General features: G+C 48.9%; 1 protein-coding gene across 5 annotated transcripts in view; it reads left to right on the top strand.

Moving 5' to 3' along the window:
* LOC143372376 (uncharacterized) overlaps positions 1-20,225 on the top strand; it is a 159,309-nt gene that overhangs the window by 56,102 nt on the left and 82,982 nt on the right. The window contains exon 1 of one of the 5 annotated variants that reach the window (XM_076818523.1): positions 17,150-18,294. The exons of 3 other annotated variants lie outside the window; for them this stretch is intronic. In XM_076818523.1, the coding sequence (XP_076674638.1) occupies positions 17,986-18,294 (309 nt within the window). In that variant the 5' untranslated portion in view covers positions 17,150-17,985. Of the gene's footprint in view, positions 1-17,149; positions 18,295-20,225 lie in introns of those variants that run through there. One more of the 5 variants, XM_076818524.1, reaches the window with a different exon arrangement.

The following is a 20,225-nucleotide window of genomic DNA, read 5'->3' as shown; positions in this document are numbered from 1 at the left end:
TTTATTTATCGATTCGCCGCGGCGCGCGAGCAGATGCATTCTCTTTGTCGGTGTTGGCCGGGTATATATCTCCCTGCGCAAACTCAGGAGCGTACCTTAGAAGGTAGACACGCGATAACCAGCCTAGCCTCCCTTATCTCCCACTGGCTGGGATGAAACGCGAGGGGGACGCGTAAGGACGCGTTTAAAGCTTAATCCAATTTCCTGGATCCTCGGGTCCTCTCGCAGCTCCGGCCACACGGGCATCCCGCCGTGTGGCGTTTACGAAGGCACCGTGTAATCGTTCTTACGACGACGCAATAAACGTTGCGCGCGTGGCCGCGTAAATACAGGGGCGTGTACGTCGCTAGGCGCTTGGAAGCCACAGAACCGCGCCTATTTATTCAGCTGAGCTCGTCCAGCCTCGGTTTTTTGCGAAAATGCATTCTGCGGAGGGCGTCGGCCTAAGGGGCTCGGGAAACTGGACACCAGAAGCTCGTGGCGGAGTTTTCAGGGGCGGCTGACTATTAACTGCCTGTACTACTTGGAATTTCAGTGGAGGCGTTGCATATTCGCCAGGTAAATTTCGTTGACTTTTTCGATCGCTCCTGCGCACAGTGGGGAAATTTCGCGATTTTATGGCCGAAACCACAAAAATAAATTTTTCAATTCGACAAAATAAATGCAAATGTCAATTGAAAAACTAATGTGAGTATCAAATGCCACCGATTTTACTGTTAAATGTTTTAATACAAAGCTCGTATAGACTCGCAAATGTTCATGTGAGGTTAGACCGATCGCAAAGAATTAATCCAGATTTTCAAGTTGCTTCAAACACTTATATTGTGTTATCCAAAGATATGAAAAAAAATTTCAAGCCATGGATTCAATTCCTGGTGGTGCTTAAGATATTTTTGTCCTCAAAATAATTATGTTTCGGTTTTTAATACGTAATTTATAGAATTTTTAAAGTAGTGTTTTAGAAATATGTAACTTTTTCATATAAGAATGAATTTTCTCATATATTAGAACGTAAAAGTGCCGAGTTTTATATATTAAAAATAAGTTTTCAGGTTTTGACCACGAAAATGGATATAGTTCTTCAATTCACATTTGTATTAAATTTGTAAAATTAAAAAATTTCATTTCTGTAGTTTTGGCCATAAAATCGCAAGATTCCCCCACTGTGCTGCGTCCACTGTATATTCATCTTCCCACGAGGTCCGGGGAGAGTTTCCGAAAGCAACGGGCACGCCGCGGCGTAAAAGGGAAAGCAGGCAGGCCCGCAGGGTGGAGCGACTCGTTTTTTCGCCCAATCCAATTATTTAGCCGGCTGGATTGTTATTAATGTAATAACGACGAGGGACAGCGAAATTGTGCACTGGCTGGTCATCGAGGACAGGCCGTGAGGAAGCGAGACGGAGAGAGGAAGAAAGCACCGCCAGTGAAATCTCGACGCGTTTTTTGATCAGTCGTGCGCGCTCCGCTTGGCCACCCAATGCGTGTCCTACAAAAGGCAATACCGTGCCGATCGGAACGACAGCGAGAGGAAGTCGAGCCCCCGGATCTCCGACGATACAGAGAGCCATCGTGGTACCTACACTCGTTCCGGGCCTCATTATCGCCGTTATTCAAGACACCGACCGAATTTCGCGAATGGATGGGCTTGTCCGCGAAACGCGCCGCAACGTTCCAAGGCTCGATTAGCCGAGGAGGAAGAGCAAACGTGGCACGTTTCTCGCTGAATGCGACGGTACATAAGCAGAAAATGCTTCCTTTCATGCGAACGCGGCGCCATCCCTAAACACCTCGGGCGTTACAGCTTTTCTGGCCAAACTTCTATACCTCTGCTTCCACTCGCTTCTCACTCAGGCGTCGACCTATTTCCACGGGGGTCGACCAGTGGATAGTCGTGGATATCCAGCAATCTTAACGAAGGATAACGATAATTATGTATCCGATGAAAATCCGGCTGAGATTTAGTGGGCACATTTGAATGCATATTAGTTTGATCTCGTCGACCCCTGGTGCGAGCGATGGCGGTGATGAATTACCTATCGCACGGTGAAAACAAACGGGTAATTAGAAACCGTTGGAAAGCAGCGTCGCGACCAGGAAGTCGTTACGGTATCGTTAACACTCGATTGTTGCATCGGCGGTAAACATTGTTTCGGATTCATAATCGTGAATACGCGCGAGGCGCCTCGCGATCATGATTCGGCCGCGGCAGAGGTTTCCCAGATTGGCATCGACTGTTTCTAGCGGTACCGAACCGACTCCGTTACCGCGATTTCTTTCGGATCCGGTCGGCAGATAGCGACCAGATTGTTATTAAAAATATCAGAAATCTCACGGTACACGCAACGAGCCCGCGCCTCTACTCGCCTCGCGTGTAGCCTGCGTGGCCGAGCCGTAGACTGTGAACTCTGGAGATACACGGCGGGGCTGGCTCCTCATTCCTCTTATCACTCGCGCCTCATATCGTTGCCTGCGTTGATCGTTCACCGAGTTTCATAGTCGTTTCGCGAAACGACAGTCACTCCTCAGCCGCCGCGTTATCAAATTCACGCGTTCCAAAGAAAAAGCTTGTATTACCATCTCGCATAGAGGGTCCGTGCGAAAGGCCTCGGGATCCAGCGACTTATTCCCCGATCCTCTAAGAGTCTGTCAGCCTATCGTCTCTATTCTTCGTTTCGTGGGACGTGAACGAGCAGGCTTCGATATCTATCGGGCCCAGCCTCGACCAAAGGGGCGGGCAAAATGGCACTGGAAGCGACCACGCCACGCGGTGTCATTGTTCCTCGGCAAAAAGGAGAATTCCAGCCCCGCGCCGTTAATTATCGTCTATGAGCCATTAACGGCGCCGTTATCGTCGGCGGACATTCCGCTTAATGAGATTTCCCTCGAGTTTCTCCTATCGACTATCCGGGATATAGCCAGTGGACGCGTTGTAAAATGAGCCTTCCCCCTTGGTTTACGACTTTTCCAGGACGTCGTAGAGGCGTCCGTGACGCGGCACGAGTCACCTGTACTTTGCAATTCAGATTGCGTATAAATTTAATACCGTGCATAAATTTCGATTTAACAGTGGCGGGAGAAGGGGAGCAGATGGAATCCTTTCCACAGGGGAGGGATCGTTGCGAGAGTCGTGGACCGCTGGCGACGAAGGGGCCCCGTTTGTTGGGCCATCGCCACGCGGAAGTAGATATCCACGCGGAGTATAGAGTATAGCAGAGGATCGGCTAATCCGCGGGCGAAGGCGCGATCTTTGCGGCCGCCGCGGCGCTTGAACTTCCGTTAATTTTTCATCGGCTCGGCTCGACAACGTCCGGACAGCGGTTATTGAGGAAGGTCTAACCGGTCTTGTAATTCCCGTGCATGCAGCGGGGCCGGGTGTATACGCGTGCGGCGTGTTCGCCGCGTTTCACAAAGCCGAGCTTTCACCGATGGAAAGCTAGCCGACGGCCAAGGTGGCCGAGCGCCTTGACGCGAGCACTCGAGCACGCTGCGCGCACAGTGGGTCAGAAAAATTCGTGCAGCCTTTAAACGGGCTTTTAGTTCGTTTAAGGTCGCTGAAAGTGGGCCGTGCGCGGCGTGCCGCTGCTCCACGCGATCGAGGAAATGAGCAGATTTATGTCTACCCTCGGACGACTGTTCTTTCACAGGCGAACCTAGCGTCCGATGCTTCGACGTTGCTCCAGCGAGCCTGCGGACTTTTCCACGCGCGATCTCTGATTTATAGCTTCCGTGACCCGTTAATTGGTCCATAGAAATCATCGCGCACTCGTGCTGCCAATTTATCGGCGCGTATCTTCAGAGGAGGATACGCGTGGTGCGGATGTATCCCGCGGAACGAGTCGCATACCGAATTCTCCACGCGCGACCTCGGTAAGGTCGGCTAGCCGGCCTTCGCACAAAACTGTCACCTAAAACGTTTACCTGTCCGCTCACCTGGCGCGACTCGCCGCGTAACAGGTAGGGTAGACCGGGGCGAATCGGATCACTTTGTGTTTGATGGTAAAAAAATACTAGTCAAACATTAAGAAACTAAGTATTTATTATATATTCGTGAACAGTATACCTTTGGCTTTAAGATTAATAATAGATAATAAAATCAGACTTAAAAATGTTTCTTGTGCAAATAAAAACCGTAAAAGTGAGAAATATCCGATTCGCCCCGAAACTTGAGGCGAATCGGATAACCCATTAATTTCTGAAAAAAACTGAAATTTTCATAACAAAATCTTTAGAATCGACTTAAACAAATCTAATTTAATGACACTGAAGTCAAGTGACACTACTCAGCACACAGATCGGAACCTGTGATCCGATTCGCCCCGGTCTACCCTATACGGAGAAACTGCTCGATAATGTCCGCGCAAAATTCACGCAGGTGCCTTCCCGGAAACCGTGCGCGTACTCAGCACCCTCGCCTCCCCTCGCGCGTATTTCGTAGATGCTTTTAACGTAGACGCAGTTCCTCATATCTTTGGCCTTCGAACTTTGCGTTCCCAGAAGTAGTCGCTTGTTACTGTGACCACCTGACCCAACAGGTGACCCGGTCTTTCCATCTTTCTGACGATCTTCCTGGTAGCTCGCAGCCTCCAACGACTTCTCTGTCTGATTTACTCGAGCAAGCAGCTCACCTCGACTTCCCCTCGGCACCTCTTTCGCAAACGCAGCTCCGTTCAACGCAAACGATCCCGCGTTCGCTTTTCTGTAATCACGTCCCGCGACGCACGCCTGGTCGGATCATACCTCTGGGTGTACACGGACACGGCAACGCACTTATTCACGCACCCGAGCCGAGTTTGCATGCCTGTAACTGGTATTCTCGGCGGCGTTCGTAACGCGGATTGAATTCCTGCCGCGACGCGCTCGGATAAGGGTAAAGGCGACTAAGCTGCGATATCGAGCAGGCTGTCTATCGGCGCAGCCTCCAGATCGGCGAGCTCGTGGCGTCACTCGTGGCTCCTTTAGGGAAAGCTTCCATGACACGGACTGTTTCCGAGTAGAGGGAAATAATGGCAAACAGCGCGACAATGGTGACGAAGGTTTCTTCATTAGGAATGAATTAGACATCGATGACTTTACCGACCTCCTCTGTTTCTTCGTGGAAACTCATTTGAGTTTCATCAGAGCGATGCGGAAGGCATACTGTGATTCTGTAGGGGAGACCGGGGCTAGTTGATTAATTTTTAACATTTCTAATTTTTATAAATAGACCATTGGAATTTTGTTGACTCGTTGTACACGAAAAGTTTACAAATTTCATTAGGTATACAGGCTTAATTTTGAAAACTATTTTAATTCAGTCTAGGTCGTAGTTTTTATTATATTTAGAGCAGTGAGACGAATAAGTCAACAAACCCTGGTTGTAGGGTTAGTTGACTTGACATTTACTTTTCAGTTTTAACCCTTTATCTGCGAAAGGCGTATTTATACGCTGTCGCAGTTCCATTAATATATACGAAAGGCGTATATATAAGCAGCCAATTCCCTCAATATAGTATACGAAAGACGTACATATATATCCTACGATCCATAAATTTTTTTTTCACTCCTTCACACTGTTATTTTTTTTATTAAGTATCATGGTGTTAGATACTGTAATTATTTTCTACTTGTTTGTTATGGTCTATTTGGAAGGCCAGAGAGTTTGAAGGGAGGTTAGGGTGTAAAACTGGTAGGAGTGAGTTTGGAGGGATTTGAACAGCTAAACTCTTGACTGCATCTTGGTGGACAAAAATTCATAAACAGTCGAAACAGAAATACTTACTTCCCGCCGACCTTTTTAAATTTTCCATTCTCACTGATAGAACACGCAAGTTTTTGTCACGGTGACACATTAAATGGCAAGCTATCGCGAATCGCAGCATAATTTATAACATAATACAACAATTAAAGGAAATTAGTCAACTAACCTCGTTAGTCTACTAGCCCCGGTCTCCCCTACTTTATGGAGTCTCGTTCGAAAATTTAGTTTAAATTAACTTAATTTTATTAGCTTACGTTAAAATTTAACGAAGCATACCCTACACACAGTTATAATAAATTTGGTTAATAGTACGCGAGTCACTTGATTTCACCCTGGTTCCGATCCACTCACGCCTCAATCCCAGGGAATCAAGATAGTAGTTACGAGCCTCTCGTACCTTGCAATTTACGATTCGATTTCGCTGAATGATTCCGTCTCATAAACGCAGAGCGAAAGCCCGCAATTAATCGGTTGGAAAGATACGCCGTTTTGCGTCAAGCAGAATTTGACGGACCGTCTCACGGTCTTCCAGCTGCGTTAAAGAGACGCGCGTATCTGGGGAAGGGCGTTTCGGCTAGGCGAAATCGTTTCAGCCTGGTGAGCAGGGACGTCGCGTCGTTCCGACGGAACGTCGTGCTGCATCAGGCTTGGCCGTCGGTGTCGGAACACGATGTCTAAATAGCATCGCGAGCGGTGACTCGATGCGCAGCGTGAAGATCGAATCAGCGCGGAGAAGAAAAAAAAGTGGAAAAGGAACCTGACGGGGCGAAGGACGTGGGGAGAAGAGGAAGGATGTATGGAGAGGCAGAGAGGAGGGAGGGAATTGAATCTGTGAGAATGTCCTTCGAGAAGTTCGCCCACGTTCGTTTTTGCTTCCGAAAAGCAAGTTCTCCGCGTGTTCGTGGAACAAAGTGGGAACGCGCGGGGCCGAGAGAAGGGCTCGGTCGACCGGTACGTGAGTCAGTCCAAAGGAACCTGGTGTAAGGTACCGGCAAGAGGAATCTTCAGCAGGACGTTGCACTGATGCGCCACGAAAGATGTCCCCCGATCTTCGGGCCGAATTAGGAGACGCGTCGCGGATACGATCACCGCCTCCTCCATTCTTTTTCGCGGCCCTCTCGATCGCTCCGTCCCTTCTTCCCACGCACCGCCTGCAACACGCGAATGTTTAGAAATCGGGCCACTGCGAAATCTCCACTGTTCTTCATCTCCCATCGTCCTCTGTGACGATCCATTCTTGAAAGCCGTATTTAATATTCCTCGGACAAGCAAGCCGGGATATCGAAACTCGTCTACGATCGAAGCACAAAGCTTCCGTCATCTGACTATCGAATCACAATAACCGTGATCGCTTAGACCGTCCGCGAAAGAGACCCTCTAATGACTGAAACTCGCGAGGCGCGCACATTTACTCCTTGGCCAGATGCGTCGGCGCTTCGGTTGCAGCCAGCGATATCGCAATGGACATTTCCATAAAGGACTTTACGGACCCTTTACTCCACCAATTTGCGGTACCGTTAACCAGGGATCATTACTCGGACCGTGGCGGCTCGTACACGCTGTTCGAGCGCCGTTGCTGTCTTCCGAGGCGCGTTTTTCCGCGGTTCGGAGGCGCGCACGCAATGCGGAAACGCGGGCTCGAGGGGCGGTTTGCTCGTCGTTAGCACACTTTTGCGGGGCTACGCCGCGGCCGGGGCACCGTTCGGACGCTGTTGATGCCCGCGTCGACGAAATACACTCGGGAAGGATCCCTCGCGCGACCGGCACGCCGCTACCTAATTCCACGCGATCCAACGAGCGGCTCCGCGAGAGCCAGCCGGCGTTACTGCGTTCTGTTATGCAAAGGGATTGCAGCTTTCCGGTCTCGATCAAGTTACACGTCTGTAATTCGAAATGCCTGCGGTTACGTCACACGCTTTCTCGGTTCGCCGTGGCTTGCCGAGCTCGAGCCTCCCGTCGCGTTCCTCCGCGCTGGAACGAGCCACGGGACAATTTTCCGCGAGTCTCGGGCCTCGCAGAAAGCGGAAAATAAGCGGTGGGCTCGCGATGGAAAGGGCGCGCGCACAGCAGCGGGAACGATGGCGGCAACGGTAGCAGCGGCAGGGTCGCGGGAAGGGCGATAATGAAATCTAAATTGCAAATTATGACGGGACATAACTCGCGCTCGTTATCCTCCGCGTTATGCTCCATTGTCGCACGCACTCTCTCCTTTTTCCGCGAGCCTCCTTCTCTGGCCGACGGGCTCTTCTCCCTTCTGGTGGCATGCGGATGCCTTGCGCGCTCTGGCTTTAATGCTCATTCGAATCCTCCGCGTATACACACGAAACGGTCGATGGAATATGCCGTGGACCGTTAAGTGCCGCGACCTCGCTGCTCCGACGAAAAAAGGACCGTTCGAGCCCACCGGGGGCATTGTGTCGGGCCCGCGAGGACCACGCGGAAAAGCTACACCGCGCGCACTATCCAGCACGCGGAATTGTTGCGTCGAGTCGGGATTCCACGATCCCACCCTCTTCTGTTTCATTTGCAAGATCGCTATGGGACTCCGGCTCGAAAGGGCTAACCGAAACTGCGAGTTCGGGGCACGGAATTACAAGCCCCGCTCGAAGCACGCGGAAACGTCGCGTGAGGTCGTGTACCGGCAAAAGGATAGGGCCATCTCGCGACGGAAGAGCCGTCAATGAGATAATGGGGCGGGCTGCGGGGCATAAATTAAGATATTATCATCCGTGGCGTTCGAGTACGACTGTTGCGCCCGGTGATTGTATTTATTGCGACAGGCGTGTTAATCCTTCCTACAATTACATAAATAACGCCGCGGCCCGCTCGCGTTGTAAAAGTCCGGCCGCGAAGTTTACGAGACGGCCGGGGGAAAAAACGGCGCGGCGGCCAGTTTCGCGTGTGCTCGAAAAGAAGAGGCCGGTGGCAGCGAAATTCACGATCCCCCGGGCTCGAAAACGGGCAGTCGCGGACCGGTGGGTGCAGCACGCGCGCGTAGCACGCGGAAACGTTGCGTGAGGTCAAGGCTCCTCCTGGCCAGCAGGACGGGCCTTGCCTTTCGTGGAAAACAGCCTCGTGTCGCGGCCGGTTCGGAAGATAACGCGTCAACTCGCAACGGATTTACGCGCTCCGACTCGCTTAATTTGACGCTTCGCTAAATTCCCTCGCCGGTTTTCGCACGACACGCGAGGCTTTCATTATTCGCAATTTACGGGAGCAGGCCTCTGACGGGCGAGGGTATCGGCTCCAGCGTTCACCTGCTCCAAGGCGGAACTAATTTCTGGCAAAACGGTAGCGAGGCATCGTTAAAGGAAATTAATTAACACTGGAACAACCAACGATTGACGTATACCTACTTCTACCGGGGGGGTCAAAACGACTTGTTTTTTTAATTAACAAGTTGTTTAAGAAAAGACATTGCATTTTATTGCGTTTTATATATTTTACTATTTTATCAGCGAAAATTGAATATAAACTGTACAATAATAATAATAATAATAGTATAATAGCGATAGTAATTTTGAAAATAATTACGCATAAAATTCAAAGACATTTTTTACAACTTACAATTATTTTAGCAGAGCATGTACCACAGGCTCGTTTATTACACGTACCACCAAAATTCTTCGTTTTATTATTAGTAGGGGAGACCGGGGCTAAAAGTTCCGGGGGTAAGTTGTTCCGACGGCTCTGTCTTCAAAATAAAAAGAGCGTTGTACTTTAAATTATTTTTTCCGTGTGAGTTGATCACGCCACTCTGTCGCCCACTTTAATAGCGTCCGCGACAGCGAATTGTGTGGTTGTAAGCAAGGACCTATTAATCGCGTACCAGATAAGTAAAAGTTTTTCTATCATTACTTTTTGGTCTATTTCAATTATTTAACGTCGATATTATAGATTGAATCGTTCTTATGGATCAAATGACATTTAAGAACATGGTGTAATAGTGTTTATCGTTTGAATACATGTATAAGCAGAATAGTCTTTGAAATTGCTACATGTGTCGGTAGGGGCTAGTTGTTACCGTGACTTGGGGCACGTTGTTACCGTAAAAACTTGCCCTGCCGCAAATAGGTCTGTGAAGATAGCACCCCCAAATTCGATTTTTTAAAAAAACTCAACGGCATTCGTTTGTTCATCGTATGCGCATGGTTGCCCATAAAAAATTTTCGTTTGCCCACCATTCAAAAAAAAGTTATGAACAAAATAATAAATTTGTCTTCATCACCCATCATGAATGCATTTCAATTTTTTAAAAGAAGGATACGAATGTACCCGACCTGGCCACGTTTGCCCACTCTCAGATTTCGTATGCTCACCCTCCAGAATCGAATTAAAAAATAAAAACCTCGAAAAGAAGGGTACAGGTGAAGCGATCGCGTTAAAGTTCGATTTTTCTGGAAAATATTATCAAAATCGTTCTTTCAACGGTGCAGTTCGTTTGTTTAGATGTAGAAGAGATTTGCCCATCCATTAATTTCGTATGCCCACCCTCCAGAATCGAATTATTAACAAAGATAGCCAAGAAGTGCGTCGTTGGAAATAATTCGAGAGTATCGCCAGACATCTGTTTACGTTTCGGCAGTGGCACTCGGCGCTGCGCCCCTTTAGTTAGGGTAGCAGCGCTGCGTGTCGTCATCGAACGTGCCGAAACGTAAACATATGTCTGCGATACGCTCGAATTGTTTCCAACGACGCACGAAAGTCAGTCGGTCTCCAGAGTTCGGACGCAACTCTTGCGAGACCGTGCATTCATTTACGGTTTGTGAAGTAACTGTGAGATTATATTATTTTCCGTTGTGCGATATCATTGCGGTAATTAGTGAAAAATTACTAGAAAACCACTCTGGTGTTATCCTGCACATGCTGCAGATGTGTGAAAAGTGTGAAGTATTCGATGAGCGATACAAATTGAAGTGGATAACATGTCACCAAACACCTTAACCTTTACGGTAAGAACAATCGATTTTGATAATTCATTCGGAAAAAAAAACGAACGGAAAGGTATTCGGTTCAACAGGTACCGCACTTCTTGGCTATCTTTATTAATAATTCGATTGTGGAGGGTGGGCATACGAAATTAATGCATGGGCAAATCTCTTCTACATCTAAACTAACGGACTGCATCGTTGAAAGAACGATTTTGATAATATTTTCCAGAAAAATCGAACTTTAACGCGATCGCTTCAACGGGTACCGCACTTCTTGGCTATCTTCATTAATAATTCGATTCTGAAGGGTGGGCATACGAAATTAATGGATGGGCAAATCTCTTCTACATCTAAACTAACGAACTGCACCGTTGAAAGAACGATTTTCATAATATTTTCGAGAATAATCGAACTTTAACGCGATCGCTTCATCTATACTCATTTTTTCGCGGTTTTTATTTTTTATTTAAATTCTGGAGGGTGGGCAAATGAAATCTGAGAGTGGGCAAACGTGGCTAGGTCGGGTACATTCGTATCCTTCTATTAAAAAAATTGAAATGCATTCATGATGGGTGATGAAGACAAATTTTTTATTTTGTTCATAACTTTTTTTTTTAAGGGTGGGCAAACGAAAATTTTTTATGTGCAAACGTGGGCAAACGATGGACAAACGAATGCCGTTGAGTTTTTCCAAAAATTCGAATTTGGGGGTGCTATCTTCACAGACCTGCCGCAAATGTATAAATTGTTTCCGCTGTGCTTTAAGATGCGAACATATGAATGAAAGGCGGAAAGGGACACGACTTCGATCGAAGTTATGCGTAAAGATAAATAAAAACTGTCGCTTTTGGTTTTCTTTTAAAGATAATACATTTTTGTTGGTCCGAACCTTCATAACTAACCATTATTAATAAAATTCTGCTTTATTTCATTAGAAAATGAAAGATTTCATTAAAAGGCAACTCTTATATCATAGTAACAACTTACCCCAATGCGATAACAACTTGCCCCATATAGGGGTAAGAAGTTCCGCTTCGATCAGCCACAAATAAATTACTTTCTATGGGAAACCTATTACAATATATTAAACACAAGCTTAAAATCAGAAGATATAATAAATTTAACAAGAAATTAGTCAATAGTGAAGAGAATAACTACATTATTTTCCAGTCATTTTTTATGTTTCATCGAAATCGGAACTTTTAGCCCCGGCCTCCCCTACAATATGCTATTTGACACCGTTTACGTTTCATCTCAATATGTGTATGGTAGAAGAATGAAAAAATTGAGCAAACATAATACATGTATCTTATGGCAATTTTTGTGCAACGTATATGTAGGAAAATATACTTAGTTTTCTAAAAATGTGTTTGAATTACACGAAAATAATACGAGAAACTTTTCAAACTAAAAATTTACCTGCGTTTCGTGAGGAGTCAAACGGCCCATCTCGGCATATGTAGGTATACTACCTACATATAAATTTTAAAGAAAAAACAAACGAAGATCAAAACTATTTTACAGAATTAATTATTTACATATTTTAGAAAAAGTCATACAAAGTTTTAGAAAACAAAATGTACTGGAAATGAGTAATGATTAGAAGAAATGCCAAAACAAGTCATTTTGACCCGCCTAGGTAGATCCAGTGTTAACAGTGCTCGCCTATTAATCGACTTTTACCGCGGGACCAGTCAGCAACAGCTGTCGAATCGTACGGTTCGTGGGATTTGCGCGGTAATTCGTTCGCTCTATGAAGAACCGAGGGAGTTGCTAATGCAACCGTGGCGTGTCGGGCGGCGCAATTTTCTATGAGATTCTTAGCGCATTCCCTGGCAGACGAGAGAGGTTCGATCGCGAACCAGAGGCAATCGCGCCTCGTTCCGCGAATTGGAAGATTAAGCCTCACCGAAGCCGGCGAATTCCACGCCCATTGTCGAGCCATTTATTAATACCTCTCCATCATTGACCTCTCCATTAACCCGTTTACGCAAGCCTGCCCGCGCACGATGGCCACGTAGCGTAGATCGCGAGTTATTAGACCGCTCGAGCGGATCGTTATCGTTGCCCGATCGATGGAATGGTGTATTTCCTGGCCGGGACTCCGCCGTGCATTCGCGACTTTCACGAAGAAACGATCTCGTTCGCAGCCTTAACTCTCGATCACATACCTTGTTAAACGGGACGCGGACTTGAAACCGAGCGCCGCGCCGCGGCACACGCGCTCGCGGTGAAACGCCGTAAATCACCATTCTGTCTGCCCGGCTATTTCGAATATGTATCCACGGGTTCTTGTGTCCGCGATTTTTCCGCGAGCCCTGCCAATGCCTCCTATCCCACACGAGTTTCTAACCGTTCTATTCCCCGTTCAGCATCTCTTCCCCGTTCCTTTTTCGCCTCCATTTTCGCCGAGCTCCCTGCGTCAGCCTCGAGCAGTTCCGCTCCCATTTTAACTAGCCCCCCCCCGGAGGTCGACCTCGATGTTTCCGCGGTTGGATCCTTCGGATCGACGTCCTTCGTCGTTATCGGTGGCTCGAGTGCGATAACGGCGGAGCGGAGGCGTGCGCTTCAATGTCAGGGGAAATCGCGGCTGGGCCCACTTCCTGCCAGCCGCGCTCGCTTCCGTCTTGCTCGGGCTCTCGCAGGGCCGCGCGATAATCTCCGAAGGCAGGTCGTAGTGAAACAGCGGCGGGCCCGTAGTCGTTAATTTCTTGCCGGAGTGAAACCGGCACGGAGAGCGCAGCCCCGCGAGATCAAAGGATAATATTTCTCACACTGGCCGACAGTATAATCGGCACGCAACGTTTCCCTCCTCGTCTTCCTGGCCGGGGAGCCTCCGTAGCTACGAGCGGATTTTACGTCGATGCACGTGCGCTCGCGGAAGAAAATCGGCCCACTTCGGCGGACCCAAGCCACTTTCCCGTGGCGGACCGCCTTGGATCGGCCTCGGCCAGGGATCCAGAGTGTATCGATCGATGTATCGCTTCCGAGGCGAGCCTCGTAATTCGCGGGTGATAGATTTCACGCGGACTTTTGCTTCTGCAACTGCGAGGGGTCGGCTGGGCTCGCGTGGAAGGCTCTGCTCGCAACTGAAATGATTGTTTCTCTTGGGAGAGGAACTTGGAGGAACTCTGGACGGAGGTGGTCAAAAGGGCCGAAATACGGCCCCGACAAGGGCCGCGGTGATTCTTGTGATAAGCCGAATTTATTGCCACGGGGATACTTGTACCCTCGCGCTTTCGAGATTCTTGAGCGACTTCGAACACGCGCAGGGGATTCTCTTTTCGAACCCGCGAGATGATCCTTCTTGGGGAGTTGTAGTCGAGCTTGTAGCTACAGTTCCACTACGCTCTGTGCAAGACTTTACCCACTGAGTCATGACGAATCGAAGTATGCGTCCGCCGCGCCGTGCCACAGTCTGACCTATTCCACTTATGGCGCGTCGATGTGATCTTTAATTCATGGCGTCCCGGAGAATAAAGCCTAGACAGCGCATGTTTGTATAGCAGATTTTTCTCGCCCCGGGCTCCTGATTTATCCCCCGAAGCGTCGGCCCGGCGCAGGCAGCGTGAAAGTGTTAAAAGTAGGCGGAAATTGTAGTCGCGAGCGAGTTAGTAGTCGGCGGTTCGCGCCGCTGTTCCGCAATCGCGGCTGTAAATCGCGGATGCTGCGAGAGCGGGGAAAAGAAGGCGCGAAAAATACAGCCGCGACCGCGAACGGACAGCGATCCCGCGATAGCTGGGATTTATTCAGCCTTTGCACCTGTCGCGCTCTTGAAATTTAAGCCCGCTGAGTCTGCGATCTCAACAGAAAACGCCACTCGTCAAGATATCCACTCGAAGCTTTCGCTTTCTGGCATTCTTCCTCGTCACTTTCTTCTCCGTACCCCAGCTAGTCTAAAAAATCATATTCGAGTGTTCCGCATCTGTAACGAGCCGAGCATAAAGTACGAGGGACTTACAGCCGCGAATCTTATTCCCCGTATCGTGTATCTAAATGACGGTATAGCGCAGCTTAGGCTCCTAAGGGACGAGACGATGAAGATGCAAAGATTCGCCGGAGGAAGCACCGAGGTGCTCCGGTTCTCGCGCGGTGGATAATGCGCTCGTTAAAAGGCTGAATCAGAATCGCACTCTGCCGCGCGTAATTCAGATTCTTAGAGGCGATCTTCTGGGAGGAAATAAGAGGGACATGGAGGAAGAATGGCCCGGGTATCGGGCGATTCCCGCTGATTACGTGTCCGCGTAATAATTACCGAGTGTGCTCCCGGCACGATTAATCAAACCCTCCCGAGTGGCCGTATATAGGCAGGGGAATAATTGAAGTTTTGACGAGTTCCCGGTCTAATGATATCGTTCGAGCAACAAGGAAAGCCGTTGCGTCGGCTCGTAGCCTGCTGAAAACGAAGAGGAACGTAAATCGGCTCGCTCCTCGGGTCGTTAATTGCTTGGAAAAGCTCGTGCACTACGGCGCTCGACGAAAATCGTTTCGAATCAGCCGAGCAATTATCCCCCATCCTCCCGTTGAAGTTCGTTGAGTCGGTGTCCTCCCGTGGACCTCTCATTTTCGCCTCCCCGCCCCTTCGTACTTCGCGGAACGTGCAGCTCCACGACACCCAGCCACCTTCTCTCGGTGTTCCGCACGACTACTCCCCATTTATCGTGTCCGACATGCGAGAATATCACCGCGAAGCAACCGAGAACCAGTCATCGTGCCATTAATTAGCCGGTTGACGCCTAGAAACAGGAATTCATTCCGGGGTCAAGCATTATCAATTGCTTTTATCGTGGCCGAGACCGTTACGGCGCGGGACACGTTCCGCCGACTGCAAATAGAGTACGATGCACCCTGCGGTGCATCCAGCGCGCTCCGTCCGATACCCAATCTTTCAGAAATCACAGAAAAACGATTATCAGCTGCACGCTGGCGATTTTCCCTCGCGCGGTCCAATGGTTCTTTCGTGGACAAACGAAGCGAGGGAGATAAAGCGTTGAAAAGTAGCGGGATTACTTAGGGTAGACCGGGTCCAATCGGATCACAGGGCGGATCGGGTAAAAATTAGAATTTAGTCCATATTTTTTACATCGCGATAGAAGTGAGCATTCCGCAAAAGCCCGTTAATTGTTTTATGGCATTGTTTAGAGCTGATATAAGTTTTCAGTGATATGGACGCGTGCAAACGTTATAATTTTGGTCCGAATCTAACCTACGTAATCTGCAATTTCGTATTTAAAATAAAAAGTAAGCTTGAAAATTCCAATGTGTTTATTGTTATTAGTTTGCACGGTGTCCAAGTTTAGTATTTGATTATTTTAGACTAGGTATTTTATCATAATATGTTTATGTAATCTACACCCTTTGAAATACTTATATATGGGGCTAATCGGATCACTCTTTATTTTCATTCGAGTATTTTTATGATTATAAATATCATGATAGTTTATATACAGATGGTTCGTACGTACATAAGAAAGAACAATCAGGGGTCTAGTGGGATAGTGTCCAAAAAAAAGAAAGGAATCTCTGATAAAAATTAAATTTAGAGAAATGACGATAAAAATAAATAAATTAATGGTCTTAAGAAAATGGCATTGTGTTTACTCTGGTGAAAAATTAATTCGTCCACTTTCAGAAGATTATCTGAGAAGATTGATGCCACGAGAATTGTGCTGATAGAGGCGGTAAAAAGCGGCAATATCCTTCCGATCTGTGTGCTGAGTGTCACTTGACTTCAGTGTCATTAAATTAGATTTGTTTAAGTCGATTCTAAAGATTTTGTTATGAAAATTTCAGTTTTTTCAGAAATTTTATGGGTTATCCGATTCGCCTCAAGTTTCGGGGCGAGTCGGATATTTCTCATTTTTTGGGTTTTTGTTTGCACAAGAAACATATTTAAGTTTGATTTTATTATCTATGATTAATCTTAAAGCCAAACATGTACTGGTCACGAATACATTTTAAAAAAATAGTTTTTTAATGTTTGACTAGTATTTTTTTACCGTCAAACACAAAGTGATCCGATTCGACCCGGTCTAGCATATACGTATCGATCCAATATTCAATCCTCTCACTCGGTAAAAAAGCAACAAACCACAGCGAGAAATATATCTACTTCGTATTTATTACAACGAAAGAAACATTTCATATTCCTTTCTGCATATTTCCCTGAATACTTATTTTATATACGCTTGCCCACGTACCGTACAAACGAAGCAGCAAGAAGATTTTTGAGTTTATTTCGATATGAAATAATTATAAACATAAAAAATGTATCAATGAACCCTCCACCCTCGGCTCGGTTCCCCCAGAGTGAAACGAACGACGCGCAAGGCCCATAGGGGATAAGTCCCGATCGCCATGGTAACCAGCGACTCGGTCTCGCGTCTGGCCGTCGTAGATCGTCAAACTCCGATCCGGTTCGTGCGGGCTCGCCCGTACTCGGGCATTCCCGTGGCGGCGAGGCCAACCGGTCGGCATACGCAGTCTCCGCGCGACCAGTTCGATTCCGCACGTAGCCAGCGATCGGTGCTCGGTCCGTGTGCGTCGCGTCGTGAATTCTATCCACCGTCGAGACGTCTCTCTCCAGTTTGTGCTCTCGCGTTACGGGTCGCGTCGCCAGTGCGTTCTATCTCGCCGTGGTTCGCGAACATTTAGAATCAAATCGCGCCTACACCCAACTACGGAGGACCAACGCAAACGATGGGCACATAGCCCACCACTCGATTAAACGGCGGATCGTGTTTGCGAGAGAGCGCAGCACGCCTCGAGGCAAATACCTGTGCCTGCTTTCGAGTCGATTCCGGCTCTCTGACATGTCGCTTCCCGCAGAACGCTGCTTTCCTCCAGCTACCTGAAACGGTACCCCGCTCGCGTCCGCCCCGTGCACGCAACGTAGAGCCGCAGCCTTGGCTACGTCGCTCGCCCCAGCGCCTCCAATTCGATGCGGGCTGGAATCCCTCGAACCCTATCAGCCTGTACAGTGATTCAGTGCAGGAATTCTAACGCGTGGTACGCGGGGCACGGTACAGACGCGTCTGATTCTCAAGTGAAGAACGATTGTGTGGCCGTAGCGCGGGTGCTGCCACCCCTTGACGTCGAACGGCGTGCGTTTGCACGCGAGAGCCGAGTGCGTACTACACGGGTGTGTATCGCGGCGAAAACCACCTGTGGATCTCTCGCGAAGTCTAGCCGTCGCGCGACATGAGAGGAGCGTGTGCGTCAGCGTCCGATGCGAAGCACGGGATGACGTCCGGCAAGTGAGGAGGGATACACGCGAGCGAGGGAGTTGGATCGGATCGAGGTGGTAAAGCAGGTCGAATGATGACTATGTTCGGGACCCTCGTCCAGAGGCTGACCTCGCCGGTCACCTCGCCGACGAGCCCTCGTCGGCGATTTAAGTCGCCGTCGCGCTGGGAGGTGCAGAGCGACCCGGAGGACGACCCGGCCGCGCCGGTCCGGAAGTCGAGGGCCAAGCATCTCCTGGACAAGCGCAAGAGCAAGAGTAGAGCGCGAGCACTAAACGTGCAGTCGGAGCAGATGCAGATGTGCAACGGGGGATGGCACGACGCCGCGTTCCCACCCCTTCGAGGCACCAAGAGTCTGGGCAGGCTCGACGGCATGAAGGAGGTGAGTCGCTCTCACGATTTTATCTCTCGAGGACTTCGCTCCTCCTGCGATTCCTTGAAGTTGGTAATTACACAGTTTGCAAGGAAGGATATTCGGGCTTGTCTTGAATATATCAGAGGCTCATCCTCTCTCTCTCTCTCTAATTGTTATTCGCGTGTCCACGGGAGGGACACTTGTTGCGTGACACAGTTCACCGAGGCAGCGTTAATGTCGAAATCGTACACACAACGTTGACTCGTCGAAGGCAGTGGTTATTGCGTAAGGAAGCAGAAGAAATTCGCGCTCTAGACTTTAGACCAGCGATGTTGCACCGGTTCAACATTGACGCGGCTGGTACGCGTTCGCCAATTAACGATCGCGAGGTGTCTCTTACACCAATTACGGTACGATCGAGGGTTCTAGTAGAGTAACCGTCAGGAATTTGAGGCTAGAGCCACTCTGTGGTTTCGAGAATGGTAGTAAACACGCGACAGGCGAGCCCACGGTGGGCGTGTGCTTTCTAATTGCAAGCGACTTTATCACTCGACGGCGGCAGGTTTCTCCGCTTTTTCCCCCCACGCCGAAATCGCCGGCGAAGCCCACGGTCTAGGCCCCGGGATAACGGAAAATCCGGGATATTAGGTTGCGCGATAGGGATTAATTAGTCGGAGTCACGGCTGCGATGCGGCCAGCGGTCTGTTCTCTCGATAGATTTTAATTAAACGCGATTAAACGTCACGCTGCACGTGCCGCAACCTGATTACATAATTGCATTCAGCATCGTAATACCAGTTTTTTTTTTTTACACCGCTTCGCGGTGCTCCGCCGTCTTTTTACTACACCCAACGCCTCGTGCTCGCGAGTTACGCGTAATCCACGCAAGTGGCTATGTGGCACGCGTGCGGATTAATGGGCTTTTATTTTCTGCTCGTCGAAATCTTGAACCGTCTTCATCGTATCCCCCGGATAGTCGCGATGAAATCCTCTCGCCCGACTCACCTCTACCGTGTTTACAAATCCTCGGTAGTAACTCTAACTTCGACCCTGTAGCGTTCCATCGAGTCCTCGCACCACAATACTGGCGCTCGCGCAAAAACCTCTGTTTTGCTTTCGTCCCTGTGCGACGAGCTGTGTTGCCTCTGCGTGCCAGCAAAGCTGTTTACGAACGGACGCGCCCAGTTGGTTTTTTGTTTATCGTAGCCGTACATATTGTTTGGAGGTGGCGATCGCGGAACTTGTTCGGGGTAACTGACCTGTGGTGTCTTTTTCTGTTCCCTGAATGTGTCTCGTGCCGGTCATGATCAATTTCTAACGGTCGGGGACAATCGTTCCCGTAGAGTCGAACGCTTTAAGTAGTTGGCCGCGCGTATACGCAACCGTGGCAGGCGTTTCTTCCTTGCTTGCTTGCCTGCTTGCTCTGGAGAATTACCTACGGCTCGCCCCCTTTCCGCGGCTCTTTTTCGTAATGAAAAAGCGCGCGTCGAGCGGCAGGGCCAGGTCGGTCGTAAAATCAGCTTTCACCGTGGCTGATACGACATACCGAGGAGCAGCGTGTTCGTAATTCGAGCAAATTGTACTCTCTCCGAGCGGGTCGAGCGTCGGGACGCGAAGTCGCGGGTAAAGGACGAACGAAGGGCGAGTCGCGCGGGGCCATTAAGTGTCGTCGCCGGTGGAGCGGTACGATTCGACGTAATTCGACGAAATTGCACGGCTTTAACGACGACTCATCGAGAGAAGCTTCTGCGCGTCTCTCGGAGCGGTAACTGCGCATACTGGCGCGCGCGCGCGCGCGCACGCACACGCGAAGGGGAGCATTAAAGTGGCCAATAACGGTGGACGTTGCCAAATGTTCGCGATTCGAGCGACTCTTAACTTTTAACGACGACAGGCTTCTCGCGATCGTGTGGCTAATCTTCACCGCCATACTTGCTTCGTTTATTTCTTGGCGAGGG

Source organism: Andrena cerasifolii, chromosome 8, assembly GCF_050908995.1.
Source record: "Andrena cerasifolii isolate SP2316 chromosome 8, iyAndCera1_principal, whole genome shotgun sequence".
In the NCBI taxonomy this organism is placed as follows: Eukaryota; Metazoa; Arthropoda; class Insecta; order Hymenoptera; family Andrenidae; genus Andrena; species Andrena cerasifolii.
The sequence above is the reverse complement of the archived record's forward strand: the minus strand, read 5'-3'. Positions and strand labels throughout refer to the sequence as shown.